At 49.6% G+C, this 22,108-nt stretch overlaps 4 protein-coding genes across 4 annotated transcripts; 1 reads left to right on the top strand and 3 right to left on the bottom strand.

The window, feature by feature from the left end:
* Positions 1 to 11,506: 11,506 nt before the first annotated feature.
* On the bottom strand, positions 11,507 to 14,059 carry bub1 (Checkpoint serine/threonine-protein kinase bub1; the record flags this gene model as incomplete). Its single annotated transcript, XM_032019978.1, has 2 exons — positions 11,507 to 13,620; positions 13,672 to 14,059. 2 exons carry the CDS (start codon positions 14,057 to 14,059, stop codon positions 11,507 to 11,509), a joined length of 2,502 nt encoding a protein of 833 aa, XP_031882750.1.
* An 84-nt stretch (positions 14,060 to 14,143) lies between these two features.
* Positions 14,144 to 15,195, bottom strand: mad3 (Mitotic spindle checkpoint component mad3; the record flags this gene model as incomplete). The annotated part of the gene is made up of 2 exons (XM_032019977.1): positions 14,144 to 14,149; positions 14,203 to 15,195. 2 exons carry the CDS (start codon positions 15,193 to 15,195, stop codon positions 14,144 to 14,146), a joined length of 999 nt encoding a protein of 332 aa, XP_031882749.1.
* Positions 15,196 to 15,931: 736 nt separating this feature from the next.
* Positions 15,932 to 17,815, top strand: CGGC5_v000947 (uncharacterized protein; the record flags this gene model as incomplete). The annotated part of the gene is made up of 1 exon (XM_032019975.1): positions 15,932 to 17,815. The coding sequence occupies one exon, from the start codon at positions 15,932 to 15,934 to the stop codon at positions 17,813 to 17,815; it is 1,884 nt and encodes a 627-aa protein (XP_031882753.1).
* Positions 17,816 to 18,330: 515 nt separating this feature from the next.
* On the bottom strand, positions 18,331 to 21,770 carry ustYa-5 (Oxidase ustYa; the record flags this gene model as incomplete). The annotated part of the gene is made up of 6 exons (XM_066150747.1): positions 18,331 to 18,624; positions 18,680 to 18,741; positions 19,072 to 20,888; positions 20,927 to 21,028; positions 21,078 to 21,430; positions 21,756 to 21,770. The coding sequence occupies 6 exons, from the start codon at positions 21,768 to 21,770 to the stop codon at positions 18,331 to 18,333; spliced, it is 2,643 nt and encodes an 880-aa protein (XP_066009867.1).
* Between the last annotated feature and the right edge of the window lie 338 nt (positions 21,771 to 22,108).

The raw sequence follows: 22,108 nt of genomic DNA on the forward strand, positions 1-22,108 counted from the left end.
GGACACTTTGTTTCTAGCCCAGGAGGAAGTGTTCTCTCAGTTAGTGTGTAGCGCTGTCGGCTTTCTGGACTCTGGGCACCAGTCTCCAGCATCGTTCTTGTGTTATTGGGATCCCACTGCGCAGAGGTGTCAAGGCACACCGCCAACAAGCAATATGTGAGAAAGTCCTGGGGCCAGGGAGGTGACCGCTTGCATTATCATGTTATTTGAGCTATAATAACAAAGAATTGTGGAATGATAACTCAATTACCAACCAAACGGTATGATTGTGCCTCTGTGATGAGATGCTGATGGTTGAAACGGGCGGCTTCTTTTTATACTCCCCTGCATCGGTGGCATGATAGGCTACCTAGCTTCAGAACCAGCGTTCCTGCTCTTTAGCAGCCTTTGCTTAGATGCTGTTAACTGTCTCTTCTTAATAGGAGAGACTTTTTAAAGACTGTGCGTTTATCGCCAGAGAAGGCATCCAAACAGACAATGTATTAGTTGCTACATCTTCGTGCAAAAGATTAGAATTCGCAGCCTATTCTAAGATGTAATTCGACAACCTACACACAGAGATTCTTATAGACTTGAGAACTGTTGAGCGTGATGTAAAGGGTGTCAGGCGCTGCTTTCCGTCACCCTTTCAACTACATGTGACGATGTATTCGGGATGATTAAGCGGTTCACTCTTCTGGGACCTCAGACCTGTGGACATTTGAACGCACCTAGCTGTGTAAACTGCCATTGCAGACACCAAACGCTACATTCAGCCGATAACCCAACGGGGATTCGAATACTCATTGTGCCTTGCTTGGTTCTCTCGCAAATTGTAATTTTGCGCCGGATTATGTATGTTGTGAGGAATGTAACACGTGGGTGGAGATGATTGCATGGACACAGCTCCCTGTGTTAGAAGCATGAAGTGCTGTTATGCTGGATGTACTTCTCCAGGTTACAAGAGATGATGTTAACATCAGAGGGTTTCTAAACATGCGGACCACAAAGCAAGTTTCATTGACGATACGCTTAATGATGAGAGACAAACCCAGAAGCATAAAATGAAGCTTTGTTCGCATCTTTCAACATACACCACTCCAGCTACCCAGTAGCATCTTTCACATATTTAGCCTGCCCTTTTTGTGATCATTTAGCATCTAAGGACTTGTAAAGACAGCAACTGCGCTTTAAGCCAGAGGGCATGGGTACAACCTCGCCCGTGAGAAACCTATGAGACTGAGCGTATCTAGATGAAATGAATGCAATGAGAGACCAAGACTCCATTCCATTTTGCCAAAGAAGACACAGAGACCAAATCCAACTCCTGAATTTATCTAGTCTTTCGCCTTTTATACCTGCTATTCCCAAATTAAGTCAGCTGATCAAGTAGTGCGATCTTTATAGATTCATGCAGCCGTTCATTCAGTGGTTATACAAGCAGCAATGCGGCAAGGAGGCTCTCATATAGTAGTGGCCACCTTTCTCATGAGGGGCAGTGCTTTTATGAGGGGCTACTATGTATGACGAGCCATATCGTCCCTCCGCTATCAACTCTTATTGATGCGTTTCTCGGCTGTTTTTGGGTATTTGGGCATTTGAATCTAACAGATCATCATAAACGAAAAGCAAGATTCGTTCAACGTATCATACCAGTTTAACGAAGTGGACAACGCTTCGCTTTTCAAAAGAATACATGGACCAAAGACCGACGGGTTGCGCGGCAATGCGACCTATCTTTCGATCGAGCTCTGCTTCAAACATGATATGCGAAATATTCGCGGAAGCATGGGTTACTAACATGTTTACCCTACGGGTTGGTCACATGGTTCTACGCTTAGAGATTGGCAAACAAGGCGCCACCACCAGGTGACAGAATATATTGAGGACACACTCAAGGAAAGAGCTCAGATCATACATTGAAAGTCCTCCGTTTTCCAGTGAATCGAGAAGTCTGTTTACGCGATCAGATCAGCGCCTGTTTGATCAGTAAAGCACGTCGTCAGTAGCTTGCACACTCCGAAAAGTAGAGATCTGCTCGTTGGCGCTTTAGCATCTTGTTCTTCCCATGGCCATTGACTATACTTTGTGTCATGAGCGGGGAAGAACGGAAATGCCTTGGTTTGAAAAGAACAAAATGTATTACAGGTCACGTCCGGCGACAGTGCCCCGAGTTAGCATTATTTGAGTGGCGGTTGGGCAGCGCGAATAAACACATGGACAAAAAGACATAATTTGGGGGTTCAAACAAGAACGAACAAAATCATTCAAGTTGTAGCCTTAGCTGCGGGTGCCTGAAAATGGACCGTATCCTGGTACCTTACTTTCTCTCATCAGCAAGGGGCTATTGGGGTGCTTGTAGGCACCAAATATGAGAGTTATTCTATGAAACGTTGAGCGGCAGAGTACTTTCAAACGCCATTTCTCTTCCCCTACTGTTCCTTCTTGGAGAACCCCAATGCATTCGTGTGCCCGACGTCAATACCAAAATATGTGCTCTCAGAAACCTCTTGCTGATCTCCAGCATCCAAGTCACTGCTCTCTTCTCCAGAAGGAGTTGTGGGCCTGCTGTTGTTGCTGTCCCTCGAGCGCTCCCACCAGCCCAGGCTGAAAACAAATCCATGGAGACTTTGCCGTAGCTCCCGCTCGTTCATGAGGCTAGCATCTTTGGGTAAGATGCCAGTTTTGGGGTCGCAAAGCTGCGAGTCGGCGAGAAACCCCATAGTGCTAGCTATGCTGCAAGGGTTCCGGGGTAAAGTGCCCCGTATTTTGACTAGCCTGTACGCCACAAAGCTGAGAACTGTTGTTGCTGCTAGTAAAGCCTGGAGTATGATTTTCGAGATCTTGTGGATTGTGAGACGGGTCGTCGTCTGCACCGATGTGCCCTGGATTGACGTCTGAGAATGTTCTGACCGGAAATTTAGGTCTATAACGTGCGCTAAGTACTCCTTGACGGAATGAGTGATTGCTTCGGTGAGTACACCGGTGTTTGATGGTCCCAAGAGGTCGTTTGGTGAAACTTTTCGTGGGCCAGTCCAGAAAATATGTAGGAAAAAGGAATCAAAAAATCCTCGTTCGATAATTGCGTCATTCGAATATGTCGCAAAATTGGTGGAAAGGCCTTTGTGAAAGAACTGCTCTAATTCAAAAGCTAGGCTCGTCGAATTCATTGTGCCATTCATCCAATACTTGGCTTCCTCCAGATGTAACTGGACGTTATCAATTTTGACGTCGCTAGGATTGCCTCTGTAGGTGATTGTTGTTGGAACCTCTTGTATTTTCTGAGAGCAAAACAAGGCAGTGATGTTATTTTTCGAGGAAGGACCGTTCCCTTGAGTATCGCCCAACTTGCCGAAGAAAATAGCAGTTGAGGGGCATGCCCCACCAGACCGTTCGGGCATCGGCTCAACATCCCAGTACCGCCCGACCCAGAAGGCTTCAACGAGTTGACTGAACTTTGGTAGAGAGCCGTAACCATAGTTTCGGCTGTATTTGTATATTTCGATGTTAGAAGAACAGCCAGGCGAAGAGGTCCGGTTGAATGCAACCGTATAATGTAGCTCATCATCGACCTCCTGAGGGTCGACTGGGGTGATGAGAATATCTTCTTGGGGCGCAGAATCACAATCTAAGACCGGCCGAAGCACTGTCGTCTTATATGTGTTGTTGGCTCTGTCAAGAGATGTTGTAGCTCCGAGAGACACTCTTGGGAGCACATCGTAGCCTTGCATTGAGCTCTTCGTCTGGGCCCCGCCGTGACGGATGATGTTGAGTGTGACTATAGCTCCTCGGTCGTCATGGTTGTTTGTAAGCCAATTCGTATCCCATTCCTGGACCGTTGCCGTAGACGCTGAAGAAATCTGGATCGGATTTCCTATGACCCATAGCCCAGAGACAATAATAGTCAAGAAACTGGCTAAGAGTGTTGATAGATTACTTGCCGCTGGTCCAAACTGGCGGAGACGCAAACTTCTAACTAGAATGAGAAAAGGCGATATCCCTATCGAATGACATAGTATGCTTACTTGGGCTGATGCGTTGCCCAAGCTGAGAAAGCTGAATGGGGTAAAGACCGATATAGAAAAGTCCAAGTTGTTGAATGAGGTAGCAATGAGAAAAGCAAGCTGGGTAGATGCCAGTCTCACAGCGTAGGACAAGGTAGCCGAGCTACTGCTATCAAGGCCTAACATGCCTTCATGTTTCTCAGATAGATATTGAAGAATCTCGAGAAGAATTATAGCGAGAAGTGGCAAACCAAAAGTCAGCACCACTATGGGCGACTTGACCGGGAGAGGGAACCATGGGCGTTTCTTGCGCGGGCCGTCTTGGGGGGGAACTTCGCGAGTACTTCCAAAGGCCTCAATTTGCAGCCCAATACGGGAAGACTTAGTTATAAAATGCATGTTCTCCAACTTTGCCTTGAGCTGGCTGCTTCTGTAGTGGCCATTGTTTTTCAAAGCAATGAGTAAAGATGGACTTTTCACAAGGACCAATGCAAATGATGCGATGGATCCTGTAACGTCAAGCTGGTCTTCCCCAGTGGGAATAGTGAATAGGAGAGTAATGCAGAAAACCGAAAGGAGAAAGAAACTGATAACTATTGGCCAGAGTGTATACTGTCGGAGATGTAGTCGGTTTTCGCTAATACGTACGATAGCTTTGGCAGGTTCCCCGTCTGGGTCTGGCATTAGCAATACCCTTTTTGTAATCTCGGTCGCTAGGCCTTCGACAATGGTCGCGGATAGCTTTCCCAGAAACGACGGTCGAAGAAGAGCGTCCATATCTTCGTTTGTCAACCTCAAATGGGCTGCTAGTAATTGAAAGAATGAAGAGGCGTATGCGCCAGTACCCGGCAGAATAGTCGGATCTACACTTATATGATAAGTGGCAGCTTCGAGATGAGCCAAGATTATCCTTGCAAGGTCGTCGTTAGTCATGTTTGGTAACTGTCGCGGAGAGTCACCAAGCGCGAGATCCTCGTTGAGAGTGGGTTGTCCACTTGAGGTGTCCCATGTTGCACTTGCTGACACTATCCCGTAGCCAACTTTGCAGACGGCCGCAGCAGCAGTTTGCATCTGGATACTGTCGTATCTGTTATAATGGGTCCTGGATATCAAGAAATCCGCCGCGATAATTGCATAACGTCCCACACCCACTTCTGGGCACCCCCCACATTTGGGCACCCCAAAAATGCCTCACCGCCATGAATACCCGCCACCTTCAAACCTACACAACTTTATCAATCTTTACCCAATTGACTTCATTTTTGGTATATAGCTTTATAAGCATCAGATGCCCTCATATTCCGAAGATGACGTCCTACGGGCGCTTGCTGCTATCGCAAACGGTACATCTGTCAAAAAAGCTGCATTTGAGCATGGTGTGCCGCGTTCAACTCTACAGAATCGGATCAGAGGTGTGCAGACGCGAGATATAGCGTTTTCTGATCTGCAAAGGCTTTCTCCAACCCAGGAAAGTCATCTGGCTGAATGGGTTCGAATCCAGGCTGCCCTAGGCCTTCCTCCAACCCATCAGCAACTCAAGGATTTTGCTGAACGCATCCTACAGATCCATGGAGACTCCCAGCCTCTTGGAAAGAACTGGGTGCAGTCTTTTATTAAGAGAAACCCATCTGTAAGGGTCCAAAGAAGCAGAGCAATCGATTCCCAGCGTATCAATGGAGCTTCAACTAATGTAATCAGGCAATGGTTCAAGCACCTCGCCATACCTGAGATCATGGCCATCAAGGCCTCCAATCGATACAATATGGATGAGACTGGTATTCTAGAAGGCAGAGGATCAAATGGGCTTGTCCTTGGATCATCAGAAACTCGTTCTATCCGCAAGAAACAGCCTGGATCGCGTGCTTGGACATCTCTGATCGAGTGTGTCTCTGCAACTGGCAAGGCACTGCCTCCACTTGTTATATACAAGGGCAAGAGTGTCCAGCAGCAGTGGTTCCCTCTAGATCTGACGCCATATGAATCCTGGAAGTTCACAGCTACAGAAAATGGGTGGACTTCAGACTCTACAGCTGTCAAGTGGTTAACAGAGGTCTTTATTCCTGTAAGGGTCTAGGACAAGGTCGATGCCATTGTGTTACGACCCGTTATGCATGGATAACAGTTAACCGACCCACTCGGGCGTCGGGCGGCTAGGACAGGACATTTGTACTCTGCAGGTTCACGGGAACAACAGGGACTCACTCAGGAACGGAAGAACTATGGTACAGGTCACGTGATGATAAGGAATGAGCATAGATAAGGGACCCACAATGAGCGCTCAGTGGAGACTAGAATGAGCGCTCATCCCACTCTAGAATGAGCGCTCATAGTGACAAGGGGCACAGCGCTCATGAACAAGCAGAACTGTTCATATAAGACTTATATATATAGTATGACCCTGAGCCTGGCTCATGGTCAGACTTCCATAGCTCTTCAGCAATCAACTTAGTATTCATCCTCACGGATACTCTCAGCTTACCTTCACTGCGAATTACTTGTTGAGTCTAAGACTGATCACCTTAGCCTCTGAAGACCGATCTACTACAGCCTATAACCTACGACCCAGACCACGACCAAGTGTACTGTTATTACGTCTCAATCCCCAGCTTCTGTTAGCAGACCCTACTGTCGGATAGCTGACCGTAACATTGGGCCCCTCAAGGCAGCATACAAGAAGGAGCTTGGATTACTGGCTGAATGGGATGCTGGTACAGTTGTGGGCAAGAGAAACTTCGTTATATGCTATGGCAAGGCGCGTAAGGCAGCCCTGACAAGCAAGAACATCATCAGTGGCTGGAAATGGACTGGTTTGTGGCCTGTCAGTATGGCTAGACCCCTCATGAGCCCTCTGCTGCTTGAGAACACATCAACCCCTGCCAAACCAGCTGGTCAGGTCTGCAAAGGGCTCTCTGATGGCAAAGCAAGCGAAAAATGGGCGGCAGATACATCAGCAGTCCCTTGGTCAACCCCCAAGAAGAGGGATGAGTGTTACGACCGCTGCAGTTGGTCACTGTAGGCTCGTAACTATATAGTGCAGAACAGGGGACAATGACAACGGATTTGTCATTATCGAAGCTTTTGCTTTGTGCCACAGTTGGTTGCCCTGACCCGCTCGTAACACAGGAAACGGAAGAAGGTCAAAATGAGCCCAAATTCGAAGTTTGCCGATATTGAGGCTATTCGGAGGGCTCAAATCGAGGCGGGCGAACTTGAAAGTAGCACAGATGAATCCAGCGAGTCAGAAAACCCTAGTGATAGCGAGAGTTGCATCGTCGTCGCATCATAATACATATAAATATTGGTTGAAGTTGATGTGTATAAAGGTGAGGGCATCAAAAATGGGGTGCCCAAATGTGGGGGGTGCCCAGAAGTGGATGTGGGACGTTAACGCATATCAGGTTTTGGTGAGCTTGTCGGTCATCTCTTGACAAGAGTATGGTTTCTTGGTGCGCAATTCACCCAATGAACTGCGTTGTCTCGTTTCACTCCCTTTCCAAGTCCTTGAGGGTGGAAGGATACAGGGGATGGAGGCTCCAAGTCGGTATATGAGCATGACGGCGAATTGAATCCGTAGAACAACTTAACTCCATCTTCACCGAATGCTTTTGTTGAAAACGATAGAGATGCTTGTTCGCAAGTGACTCTCGGTACAAACACATCCATATAAGCTGAAAACGATGAGACGTTTGATGAGACTTCCGGTGGGATCACCGACTGGTGTGCCATGTTCGACAGTATTTTCCTACCTAGGCTCTCTGGCGCAGCATTGTTGAGCCTTGCCACATATGACCATAGAGGAATGGAAGGTGATCCTTGCGGAGAAATCTTCCCTTCCCACACTCCAGTCAAGCTGGCTCCTAGCCACTTCCACATGTGCTCAGTATTGAAAGTGCTTTCATAGCGAAGAGCTATCGGCTCCAAATGATCGGTAGGTTCAACAACAAATAATGTGGTAGAAAGAAGAATGATCAATTTAAGAACGAAGAAGGCTAAGGTTGATATAAACACGGCGTAGTGACCGTTCTTGAGCGCGATAATGCAGACTCTTGGTTGAAATAAAGAAATGTAGTCGAGAAGGACAGATCGGGCAGCTGTTGAGGGACCTTGAACCATTTCCCACCATGGTTGCATAGATCTGCACTTATAGTCAACTTGTCGCCAAAATGCAAGTATGACTACCAAAATGCCAGTGGGGCCGTAAGTCCAAGAGTAGCTGCTCGAAGAGACTAAAAGCGGGAGTCCGTTTTGTGCGGCCGTGTAGCGAGATATACCAATCAGTGCTAGGGCGCAGCTGGCGAACAAAACGGAGAAGGCCATCAAGACAGTCTTCCGAAGCCAGAAGTTTTGTCGCTGTTGCCTAGTGCGTCTTTCAGTGGCGGGAAGAAGGCTGATCTGGAGACGACTCTCGATAACATCTCGGGCGGGAGGCATCTTGGGGGAATTTGATGGATGACTTTGCGGCATGGCGAATTTGTGAGAGGCGTCTCGTTTCTTCAGTTGTGAGAAAGGTCTGCGCATAAAGCGTAAATGTTGACATTAGGGTGTCCGACACAGGAGCGCTCGGCCGCTTTCAAGTTTGGCCCATTTTATGGAGCAGGAGTGAAGAGTGTTGCGTATACGAGGGCCGGAAAGACGACTGAAGAGGGAGACACAGGGTGATACGAATGCTGTTGGGACACAGAATCCTGGCAAATTCCACGATACGCCTGACCAACTCCATTCATTTCAGATCACACGGTGCTCTGGAAGCACTTGAATAACCTGTCTGATGGACGTAGCACGAATGTTTCACCACATACTTGAACAAGTCGAGTCACAGTCCAAAAAGATATTGAGAAACCTGTGAATGTACTTCTGTAAGCCTTTGTGCGCCATTGCATTGCATAGTACAGAGTCTCACATCAGCGGCATTTAGACTTGCGGGTTGACTTCGCCATCGACGTGTTGTTTCGCTTGGCACCCGAGACTGCCCCGAGCCTCACGTATGACACCCCGTGTGTACGTTGCCGTCCTACACGAATATTATCATACTTGAGGATTGACTGCAAACTGCCATACCACATTTCTGACATGAAATCAGGGACGCGAATGGAGCCTTAATCACTCTAAACTATAGTGTGGCATATGTAGTCAGACAACGAGACAACATTTGACGTTATGGGTAGTAAAGCGGGTGTCTCGCCAAGAACAGACCTCTGACTTCTTTTTGAGAATGATACCGCAACACTTCAATTTTGCCAATGGCACGGTGATAAAGAGTGCTTACCGTATTTCTCATCAATACGATACATGGAAGTAGGCGAATTTCAAGGGAGGACTTTATATTCTGTCCTGAAACTCGCCAATGCTTGGGAGAAGGATGAACGTAGAGGCGGACAAGTAAGTTATTCGTATTTGAGCCGTTTGACCATAGTACTACCTGTTTCGTTCAGTGGAGAGGTTGAGTTGAGTTTCCGACGGCTTCACATTGCTCTCGTGCTCGGTTTTCTAAATCAAACTTCTCATCAGCCAGTATGAGTACGCCAAGTAGTACCTAAAAGACCTAATGTGCATTCCTAGACTCTCCCCATCCACACCAAATGAGAATCTCATTCAACCTTATATTAATCTCTCAATATCAGTGACAAAGATTAGAATCATCTGAATTCTGTGCGATGTCAGTAGAGAGATGCAACAGGCGTACGTGACGGTACGTTGTGTCTGCTGCTATTCTTCATCTTCATAGTATCTAGGCAGTAATTCCTTTCCTTTAGAAAGTATTGGTCTGCCAGCATGGCTGGAGCCTTCAATCACACGGGAGTTGGGTTGTATTGCCGTCAAAATGCTATTTCACTGCAAGAATTTTTGACATGGGTCTGACGCCATTCAAAATCACGATTTTTCGAGAGGGGTATACAGCTAGAGGTTCTATAAGACCACAAATACCTTTGCAGCCAATACTAAAAAGTGCCAGAAAATACAAATTAGACGATTGTGTGATTGGCAGCGAAGACAGCAGCCAGCACAGAACATCAGGCATAATAAGTCAAGGACTTGTGTGTAAGTTCAAGTCACTATGAGACCAAGAATATTTAGACTCCGTCTCTCATTCTCGTATCTCAAGTATTTGAACATGTATTCGCCTGATAGCAGCAAGAAAATCTTGAAGTTTCGTTCCTACAGACAGACCATCAGCAATGCCCCAAAGATAAGTTAAGTAACTGCTCACTAGCTACTACACACCAGGCTTGTTCGATCATGATCCACAACAACGAGTTGTGAAGAGAACAGCTCATCGGACACTACACACACCTCCACCTAATATATAGAACGGCTGCAGCTTTGTGTTCTTCAGGCGCACGAGTGACCTAAGTAAGAGTGAATGTCTTTAAAGTGGACTTAACTGCAGACACATCATATCTTCCACCGCACAATCGGGCGAGCCGGGACGATGGAAAAGTCGGACCAGAGCGTACACAGTAACATCAAGCACATCGCCTTAACGTATTTCCCAGACCATAAGAAAGATATTCATGATAAGACACGCAGTCAGAAATCGAGGTCTCAAGCCAAACGGTACCTTTGCCGTTTGTTATCACGGCTATCCGTCACGGTCACCCAATGATTCGGAATTCGATTGAGCCCAAGCGTCTACGTCAAGCCCAATCCTCCAGTCATGCAAGATAATCTACATGGTCTTGATGGTTGAGTTTTGGGATTCCCGTAGCTCCAACCTTCATCAGACAAATTGCATTGATTCTGACGGATCGCGGTCCTCGCTATCTCCACGAACCCACCACCAATCTATAGATTTACATGGACGTATTGATCAATCAACTGTATTGAAATTCTCATCTTAACATGCAAATTGTCAAGTATAAAAACACACAGATTACAAAGATGTCTGGCCATTGTTCGCGGAAATGAAAATGGGGTAATCGCTGATTTCTCCATATGACTAGTGCCCAGTGGCTGAAAGCTTGAGAATTAGCGCTTGTTACTCGAACCCATCAACAGTACTTCCTCGCAGGAAGATATATCATCCTTGGTTCTCATCGTCCATCATGCCCCTGTTCCGAAGTATTCTCAACTTATACAAGTGTACACGACTTCAACTTGCATACAACGAACAGGCCTGCGGCAAAGCACCAATAGGAGTGGGGAAAAAACCCCTTGAAGCAGGCCTTGAGGGATGACCACAATTGAGTTCTTGCGTTGATTTGATTTGTGGCCTATGACTGCCTCTCCAACCTTAGTGGGTCGTTAAATACTTCACTCATCCCTGAACGCATTCCAAGGGCCTGTCATACGTCCCTTAACCGCCGTCATCGTATATGGGACATGCGTACTAGTACAAGCTACCGAAGAAATGACACTTCAAGGACAGCCTAACATACCAGTAGATGTTTGCATATCGAAGAAAATAATATTAATGTCATAACAAAACAAAGCGCACAGTGGTATAGTTCAAAAAGACAATATACAATCCTCTCCAACCCTCTAAGAAACGCCAGCACGTCCATCATCAAACATCGTGACAAAACTCATCGCCGCCCCTTGGCGAAAGCCTCAACTTTGCCAACAAGACTCTTCAACCCGACACCTCTTTCACAGTTACCCTCGAGCCAGGCCTCCATCTTCTCCCTGACACCACGCATGCTCTTCAACACCGGCATCTTTGCGTTCTCCTCCGTGGCAACGAAGGACCCGGGGTTCAACAGGACGTCGAAGCACTCGCCCCAAATGTCCGTCTGCCAGTACCGCTTGAGACTCTCGCGCACGCGGTACTTGCGTCCGGAGCCGATGCCGCCCTGGTCGCAGCGGACGGCATCAATGTACTTTCCAAAGAGGAGGCAGTGGACGATGCCAGCGAGGCCGTGGTAGTCAATCTGCCACGTCCAGGGCCGGCCCTCGCGCATCTCGGCACAGTCCTGGGTGCTGGTCTTCCAGTCGGCAATGAAGCCGACGTCGGGCTCGAAGTTGCGCATGTCGATGCCGCGGCCGAAGTCGATGAGGGTCACACCGCGAGCGTCCCAGCCGCCGGTACCGTCGGCATGGTATTGGGTGTCGAGGGTGCTGTTGGTGCTGGTGCCGTCGAGGCGGAGGAGGCAGTTGTCGGCTTTGAGGTCGCCGTGAAGGACGCCGCGAGCGTGGAGCGCCTCAACAGTGCGGAAGAGTTCAATGGTGAAGAACATGGCGAGCTGCTCGTCCATAACGGCTGATGGCTCCGCACGGAAGAAGTTCACAACATCGAGGAGGCTGCCGTGAGGGTGGAAGGGAAGGAACAGGAAGCCCTCATCTTGGTAAAGATGGAACTCGTGGGCGTATGAGAGGGAGGCGGCTGCACGGTGCTGGGGACCGAGGCGGGTGTGAGCGAGGCGCATCATGTGGAATTCCCAAGGTGACGGGGGAAGTTCCATCTTGAGCGCCTCCAAGGCGGTGCGGTGGTTGACGGCGAATGCCCCCTTGCCCATGGCGACGACGCCGTCTTCGTCTTCTTCGTCGGCAGAGGAGTTTTCAACGAGGTAAACAGGGGCGAATGCGCCTGCCCCCAGTTCCTTCCTAATGGTGTACTGGGTTGAGACGTCAGGGAAATCGACGGTGACCAGTGCGCAGGCATTGCTCATACGCTCTCCCCTGGCTGCCTTGGACATGGCCTTGGCGAATTTGCGAATGTCGTTGCCCTTCTCGTACTTTTCATTACGATGGTCGTAAAACCCAGGGTATGAGCTAAGAGGAGGCTGCATGTTCTCAAGGATCTCGTTTCTGACTGCGTCGTCGACTGGGTTGCATTGAAGCTCCTTGATGATGGGGCCCTTCTGAGGCACCGGTTTCGCGGAGGTCTTTGGCTTTCCAAGAAGAGGCTGTGGGATCTTGACGGGGCTGAAAGTGCTCACTTCTTGCAAGGGACTGCTGGGAGGGTCCTGCATGTCATCGTCCTCCTCTTCGTCGATGGTCGAGGCGGCGTCGTCTCGACTAGGGGTCTCATATCTTGCTTTGCGTTCGGTGAACGCTAGCGAAGACTCTGTTCTCTCAGTAATGGGGGTCATGAAGGGAAGTCGATTGTTAGCCACCTCCGCCGCATCTCTAAACGGTCGTGTCCTTGGCTCATAATCCTCAGGTGGTATCGGGACGAACATAGTCTTCGTCCTGGGCGGATAGTCTTCATCGTCTTCCTCTTCTTCCTCAGCGTCCGATTCTCCTGCCTCACGACAACTCGTGTGATCATCGGCCAATGGTTCAGATGGCTCGACATAGTTGGGGTCCATGAGATCAGAGACTTGCGTGTTGTCTCCGTCGGCCTCCGTGACGTCGCCATTGAGGTCTGGCACATGCTTCCGCGTCGAGAAGTCGGACCATTCACTGATACTCTTCGCATCCGAAGCGTCGTCATCTTCCTCTCCATCGTCGTCCATATCGACTTGGCGGGTGGTAATGGTGCTTTCTGCTTCGGTGTAATCGCCGTCTGTTTCGTAGTCGTCATCATCGCTCTCCTCTTCCTCTTCCTCCTCTTCTTCCTGGGGCGCAGACTGAATGGGCTGGTTGAAGATCTCGTAAATCTCGTCTGTCGCAGCCCTGGTATGGATGGTCATTGTTGGTTCAGAAGTGTTCCTCTTCTTGAGCTTCGGCCTGGAGGGTGAGTCCAGGTTCGCCTTGACTGATGAGGCGTTAGCAATTAGGTGCAATTCATGTCTCAAAGCCGACTTACTAATTTGTGTCTCATTAACCTCCATCACCTTCTTCTTCTTGCTCTTCCCCTTCGGCTTGATGATGGCGCCGTTCTCGTCCATCATCACAGACTCTGTGTGGACTGCCAACTTCTCCTGCATCGTGTGACCTAGGTTATCAACTGCCGAAGTCTCAGCACTCATCATTTCAGGAATGGCGCTCTCATCCAGAGGCTCTTCATCCCAGTTGCGGCCCAGCCAGCCTCTGTTCATTGCCCAAATCTCCTCAAAAGCCAGCTCAGAGCCAGGCTCCTCTGGAGTAGGGTAAACAGCCTCCAAGTTGATGAAGATGCGCTCCTTCTTGCCACTAACAGGATTCACTACTATCTGATTCTTGGCAGGCACAAGAGTAATATGAGACTTTGACATCTGTGCTCGTGATTGTGATCGTGATTGAGGTTGCGCTCTCGGCTGCAACTTAGACTGAAATACATAAAACGCCAAAGCCACCCATTAGTCCTATAATCATCAACATCTGGGCATTGGGAGGTAAAAGTGAACGTAGGACATACCGTATCCCTGAAAATCGCCATCTTGGGAGCAGTGCTCTTCTTTCCACCCGCCTTCAACGTCTCACCCGCCCACGGCTTGGGCTCCATCACGTTCTCCTTCTTGCGGTCGGCCAACGAGCCGATGGAATCCCAGCCCTTGGATCCAGATTCACGCGCAGACAGTGCCGGTGGGGCGGCATCGGCGTCTGAGAAAATGGCCATCTTCGCCTTGCCAGGCTTGGAGGCAGGGCCGCCGACGCCCTGGTTCGGGCGGGGTGCCTGGGGGTCTGCAGCAGCTGCGCGGGCAGCAGCGAATGGGTCGATCTTGGCGGCCAGAGCCGGTCGCATGGTGGGCAGTGCCGGCGAGGAGGGTCTGACGGCTTCCTCTGGTTGTTGGGCGAGTCTCTCCTCGAACTCCTTGAACTTGCGCATCAAGCGCTGGACAGGTCTTGCTTCGCGCTCAATGCCCAGCTTGTAGACCTCCTCAGCTTGGTTCCATCTGCCCACTCCCTCCAGCCAGGCAGCGTATTCTTCGTAGAACAAGGCCAGTGTCTCGCCAATGTTGTGTCGCGAGAGGAACAGGAACGTTTCGCGGGGCGAGTCGCTGAAGAACTGAATGTAAAGAACCCAGAGCTTGAGATACCTAGGGTCGTTCTTGTACTGTGCTGAGTTGACGAAGGCCTTGGTGGCGCGCTCGAGGATTGTGTGAAGCTGCGACGCCGGTGTGGCTTGCGCGGAGGGGTATGCGTCGAGGGTCCAACGGACGTAGCGGTCGAAGATATCGAGAGGATCGTCTGACTCGGAGATGTTCTCAATCTCTGCCTCGTACTCGGCACGGATGCAGTCATTCACGTTCTGGGTGTCTGACGGCGTAGGGGTGTCGAGCTTGTGCAGAGGGGAAGGGGAGAACAGCTCGGCCAACTTTTTGGCGGAGCGTCCGCTCGGCAGCGCTTGAATGTTTTCTTTTTGCGCTTCGATGATGTCGAAGTTGATGAGGTCGTCGGAGGCTGCCATGGTTAGTATCGTCGCGGCAGGTAGCTCGCGCGTCTCCGGATTAGTTGGGTGCTGAGGAGTTGCAGTCGGGAGATTATTTTCGGCAGTGGAGGAGGAGGGATTGAAACGGATGTTTAGGTAGTGTTGTGATGTTGATCCCGATAACGATAACAGAAGGAGTCAGGGGGCTTCTGTGGCGCGTTGTCGGGGCAACAGCCACCAAGCACCGCTCCAGGCCCGTGCAGCAGCCGCGACCAGTCACATCCTTTGCCGTGTGGCGTCCCAAATGGTGGGGCTTCTGGGAGGACGTGGATAGGCAGTCTGGTGCATGCATCATCACCACCTCAGTATTGTGTGCACGACCAAGCAGATGAGAAGGTGCTATCTACCGAGATTCACTGAGACTTCATATATTGGACTGAAATGGACTGTTTTTCGGAGTTTTGCCCGCGCTCAGCGCAGACTTTGGAGTCAGGAAGGCGCGATCGGGGGTAGGCACAGCGGCTACCCGTCCTTCCTTCCTCTCTAGATGTTATTTGCTCTTGCTTAGACAGCGTTTGGTGCCCTTAAGGCAGGGAAAAGAAGAATTTTTCACCCCTTCCATTGAGGAGAGCGATACTTTCCCTTGCAAGTTATGAGAGCTACCGTCCACCGTACTTTTCTTTTCCCTTCTCTCGCTTTCAACCACACCACATCGTCCAAACTTCCTCAGACGCGAACCACGGCAAGGTGTGAGCACCGAATACCCTTCATCAAGATGGCGAAGCCCCCCACATCACCGCAAGCGCCTCCCGGTGACATCGGCAGCAATGATGCCCACGGTGATGACATCCCGAACGACCATGTCCACCGCGGTGGTTCCTCACACACCGACATCCCCGACAGCGACTCCTCAACAAGAAAGGCTACGGACCACCGCATCACTCACGTCGAAAAGCCGCCTTGCAGCACTCTTTCAAACATGGGAACTTCCGACAGCACCGTTGATCAATCATCGCGATCTTTCCTCCTCGGCCTCCCCGGCGAAATCATCTTGGAGATTCTGAGAGCATTCCCCCCCGACCCCAGATTGCCGACTTTCAATATTCAACCTTCGAAACCAAAGTCCATTGCTCACTTCCGGAGCACCACCAGGCTGGCTATCATGGCACTCTCCCGTACCTGTCGAGCCCTTCGACACCCCAGCCAGAGACAGCTGTTCTCCGACATATACTTGACCAAGGGCAAGCAAATGGGATTACTCTTGCGATCATTCATCGAGGAACCCCGATTCTGTACCCACGTTAGAGGTCTTTGTCTCGGGTTTGCTCTGAATCGTGAGAGAGAGGCCTACGATGGCGTTCACACCATCTACGAGAAGATCGACCTCAACAAGATACCCACATCCCTCCTCGGCGCTTTCGAGCACTGCGGTGTTAAGGAGCAGCAGACCGGCGCATTCACTGACGATGACGTTGAGGAATCTTTCGAGATTTTCGCTGGCCTCATGTTGTCTTTGACTACCCGGCTTGAGCGTCTGACGATAGGGTTCGATGACCGCGATCGCACTCATCCTGTCGACGAGAGACGTGCGGACCTCTATTCTCCTCCCCGAATCAATCGCGAAAGCCCCAGTGGTATCGATCGCTTCATCTCAGCTTTCCATTCTACTTACGGTGGCAACGACGCTGGCAGTCTCGACCGAAACGAGAACTTCAAGCACAAAGTCCTCACTCACTTGCAACGGTTGGAGATCCACGGAAATGTCTACCGTTTCTTTGAATGGCCGCCTATCCTCACCAGGTTTTCCAGGTTCCCTGTACCCGGATTGCTCGCATTGCCGACCCTTAAATCATTCACTTCCTACTCTGACTCCAGTCAGTGGGCATCACTCAGCGAAATTGGCCGGGCTGCGCCTCTGGCTCTCCAGGAACTCTCTCTCTACCAGGAGACCAAGACTGGCTCCGCTTTATGCTCCCTGTTAGAGCGTTGTCCTGACCTCAAGAAGCTCGAGATAGTGATGGATTGCCCAAACCCCCATGACGAGCATGGAATCACCTATGGAACGGAAACAGCTCGCATTTCGACAGCCATCACAACGGCATGTCCAAAACTCAGCACTCTCACCTTGCGGACAAAGGGCAATCGTTTGCTCTTCTTCGAAGACGAACCAGAATGTTCCTGGCTTTCCAAGATGCACAACCTGGTCAATTTGCAAGCAGACGTCCCTTGCCTGTTCAAGAGTCTGGAAGACATGGCTTTGGCAGACGTTTCCGGTCGCCTCCCTCCGAATATTGAGAACCTGACGATTTACGACATGTGGTACGGAGACCCGAGATTTCTATATCGCATGCTTTATGAAGTACGGGCACCGGACGACTATGTCCTCCACCCCCGAGACAATACTGATGCCGTTGCCGAGCCGTTTGCCGAGATGCTCCTTCGCCTACGATCATCCCTCCTGGCAGGCAGGCTTCCCAATCTTCGCAAGGTGGCTGTCAAATCCCCAATCTTCGGATTTGATTCTGGCAATGCGTTAAGTGACTTGACGAAAGCCTTTGAGACAGCTGAAGTAGAATTCAAGGTCATCCCATATGAATTCCATTTGCCCTACGAGGAAGGCATCAGCTTCTCTGAACGCGGAAGAAACAAAATTTGCTGATGGTAACGGCGGGGCACCTCAGCAATCTTGTACCTCGAGCACTACAGGTCGCAATGTTCAAAGCGTTCGTGGATTTTAGCAGGGCAACAGAGACAGTGTGGATGATAGAGAGTGCAACAGAATTGAAACCCATGAATTGATTCATCTTCCAATAATATTAAAGCGGAGAGGCCCTGTCGAAGCTGAGAATGCTATTGCCACGCAATGTTCGATTCTGATTCCCGGTCTCAAAGCCAAGACCATCAAGTAAGTTCCCAAAATTTTGTTCACCATTGACATCACGAAGCTCTGCAACTAGGGCAAGCCTAAGTTGTTCCCTTTCGTGTCTTCGACTTCTACTCTGAACACTAACCACTACGTTAACGTCTCTGATAAGGAGACCGCTACTGGACGTGGAGCAGCCGCTACGGCGGTGCTTCCAAAACCGACGACTTCTCGATCAAACTCTGCAAGGTTGCATCCAAATTCTCCACCCAAATGTCTAAAGTTCTTGTGTATGTATTCTAAACTCTCGCCTAGACTCCTGTATCAATACCAACGGCGTCATCGTAACGGTTTGTCTTTGCCCAGTCAAACAACTTGTCCCAATCATTGCATACATGTGTCACATTCCATCCTGGCTCTTTATCTACGGGCGACTCTTCCAAGGTAGGGTCCGCGAAGCACATCAGAGACTGTTGCAAGTAGTCGAAGCAATGGTCCAGATGGCCGTCCTGTGTGTGGTTCCACGGGCGGCTTTCTGGTGATGCGTCGGCTCCCATGAGGGTTCCGTTTACGGCCAGGGCGTAATAGCCTTCTCTGATCATGTACTGCAGCACGTTAGAACTCTGTTTGCACTAAGCGTATGTAAGAATTGGAGATTACCAGGCAATGGAGCTGATGGAAGGCAGATATTCCGGAATCGTTTGGTTTGACCAGCGCTGCCGCTAAAGCCAATAAATCAAATAACGCCAAGATTTGACTGATTTGATTGCCCCTTCGCCAGTATTGGTTGATTTGCCCTGTTGGCCAATATAACAAAGCAAATCCATAGAACACGTGACCCAAACCCGCCGATACAGATTACCTAAATAGGAAATAAATGAAGCTATTCACAACCGGTCATGATCCCATCAATGAGCTAACCTCACTCCCCACAGGCATAACTCTGCCCTTTAGCCAATTCTTCGTCAGCTGCAATTGACCCATAGTCTGAGGCTTTATTGAGTGCCTTTGCGACGTCAAGGTCAACTTCGCAGTACTGAATGCCCTCTCACAGTCAGTAGCCATAGCTGGTGTTGCCATCACATCAAGTGCTAGTCTACTAAGTAGAGGGTACGTTGACTTATGGTCTCTCCACCACTCAATAGGATCGCCTGTGGGTTGAGGAGGTTGCCTGAGGTATGTCTCAAGCTCATCCTGCTGTCGAGAAGTCTCACAACCACGTTTACTCTGTACCCATTGCCTGAAGTGGCTGTCTTCATGGGATGGAAGTGTGATCTCAAAAACAGCCGTAGGGTCATCAGACTCTTCCTCTGACCTATACCAGCGGTCAAAGTAATCCCTAAGCCCCTTCTTTGCATCACGAACCCACTCAAGCTGAACCCCTTCATCCCAGACTGCCTCAAGGTATGAGATACCAAGTGAAGGGTGGAGAATAACAGAAGCAGCAAACAAAGGGGACTCCTCTAACTTCGTATAATAGGAGGAGAGCTTCTGCCATGCCAACTCAACAGAAGTACGAAGATGCTCCTGGTACGAGGAAGAGAGATCCCTGAATCGAGCAGTACGTTGGCTCCAGTCCTCCCTTACATGTTGTGGAAGTATAGATTCCTGAAGAGGCTGGGTCTGACTGTCGACTGAAGATCGAATGGGACGCCCTGATCGAGTCTGTGATGGTAGGGACTCTTCATCAGCAGTCAGATCGATCGTAGACGACTCATCTTCCTGTTGAGAATCAATAGGATGGAGTATGGAGTTGTATAGACTCTTCCACTCCTCTAGATGCTCAAGGAGGTACTCCATGCCAGTCATGACTTCCCAGAGACGACCATGCCCATCCCCTTTACCCCATCCCTCTGTCCTCTTCGTCTGCAGGTAGAAAGGCTCAAGGATAGATCTAATCTCAACCAAGACTTTCCAGTCTTCTGAAGAAAGGAGGTCATCGTCGGGTATCCTCCTGGTGGCAACATCCTGCTCCTGAACCCAGTTGACGTAGGTCTCAATCTCTGCCCTCTTCTGAAGAGCTCGATGGATCATGAGGTAGGTGGAAGTCCATCTTGTCTCGTTGTTGAGGAGGAGATGTGACTCCTTAGACCCTTGGGCGAATAGCTCAAAGTCTGACCCAGCATCAACTTCCTGGGCTGCTTTCCTGAATCGCTCAGATCGCTGAGGGGAAGCCCTGATGAACTTCACGATGTTGCGAAGCTTGCCAACTGGCCCAGTCTTCCTCCAGAGTCTCAGATCTTCTTCCTCATGGTGGACAGTCTGGTAGAAGAGTGACTCAGCCTCAAAGACTTCGCGATCAGCACCAAAGAGAAGAGCCCGTGCTAACAGGTTGAGGATGTGGCCGTAGCATCGCATTCTCCTTGCCTGACAGTCGAGCTGATTCATCGTGGGGTTAAGTCTCTTGAAGAGGGCGAAGACACAGGTATCGTTATTGCTGGCGTTGTCACAGACCACCACACCCACTTGGCTAGTGATCTTCCACTGCTGAAGAGTCTCGTAGATGTTGTTTGATAGGTTGAGACCACTGTGGTCGCCACTCATGTGGTTGAAGGCGATGAGACGAGACTTGTGCTGGCCCATATTGTTGACGAAGTGGGCAGTAACTGCAAGGTAGGCGTAGTTGTTGGGTGAAGTCCACAGATCAAACCCAATATGGATCTTGGTGAGGGCACTGTGAAGTTCGGCCTTAACGTAGGCTTGGCCCCTGGTGAAAAAAAGAGGAAGATGGTCCATCATTACAGTCCTGCCCCATGGCACTTCTTCAACCAGAGAGGGGTTGTGAAGTCGTAGAAGCTGTTGGACGAAGTCGTCTCGGAAGTGGTCGAATGGTAGATCATTGGTGATGATGATGGAGAGGCAGAGATCTCTGACAGTAGCCACTTTGGCCCTGGGTACGTGGGATACCTTCCTCCTTTTTGACAAAGGAGTACCATCCTCTGAGCTATAGAGAGTTTCCCCGAGCTTATGTCATCGGAAGAAGGATCCCATTGTGTGATCTGGTGGCATCTGTATATAGATTAGTTAGCAATAATCATAACAGAAGACATATACATACCTGCGAAGATGGTCTGCAGCAGAGCTAGAAGCAGCGGCAGAAAAGAACTCTGGCTTTCCTTTACTATCACATCGTTGACAGCACCAGTAAGCACCAGCTGGCCCTTCATCACAAAGCTCAACAAGGAAGACCCCATGGTCCTTGATCCAACTCTTCCTCCCCCTGCCTCCTTTACGGGCCAGCTGCTCTTCAACCACGTATCTCTTATTATGCCATGTGATCGTAGGGAGGTCAAGGATAGATGGATTTGAGGGAAGGACGATGGAGAGACTGCTGGCCACTTGAGTGGTGACGCTTGGGGGGGATCGAAGCAGTTGAAGTGCGTTGGTGGTCAATGGAGTAGGGGATAACATCTGTGAATAGCATCGTTAGTTGTGAGTATTTGGTCCCTGACATTTTGGGGTATTCCAAGGGGATAGTTAAGGACAACGGTGATGGGGACAATTAGGGGCATGGAAATATAGCAAAAGTGTGGCATTATCCCCCTTTTGTGTGAAAAGGGAGGCACAACACCATCATGATCCATGGTTCTCTATCACAGCGATGCCATCGCCGCTGATCGAAAGAACCAAGACATCATCGTGCCTGGGGAAAAAGAGCTTCCTGGATGGATGGGGACGCCCTTATATAGGGCCATGGAGAGGGGGAAGAGGAAGAGGGGGGGAGTAGCTGACGTACGGTTGAAGTCATCATGGCAAAGGTAGGCAAGCCTAGGATGTTGGCGATGTTGCTGATGCTGGCTGCTTATGAGGCATGAGGAAGAAGAAGAAGAGACGTTGAAAGAGGGCGATTCTACTGCTTTTATACCTATATCGAACGTATCTGGGAGTCACAGATCACTCAGGAGTATTATTTAAAGAGGAAATTTGGCCAGAAGGGTAGAAAATAACGTCCTAGAGCTGCCAGGATTAATGGTGCTGCATATAGAAAAAGAAAGCTGACCGTGTTAGGCGTGAATATTCGCGATAATGGCATCCTATTGGCTATATGTATGCTTATATAATATGCCAAGCCAAATCAACCCAATATAT

Source organism: Colletotrichum fructicola (genome assembly GCF_000319635.2).
Source record: "Colletotrichum fructicola Nara gc5 chromosome Unknown KSG_Nara_v1_contig01, whole genome shotgun sequence".
In the NCBI taxonomy this organism is placed as follows: Eukaryota; Fungi; Ascomycota; class Sordariomycetes; order Glomerellales; family Glomerellaceae; genus Colletotrichum; species Colletotrichum fructicola.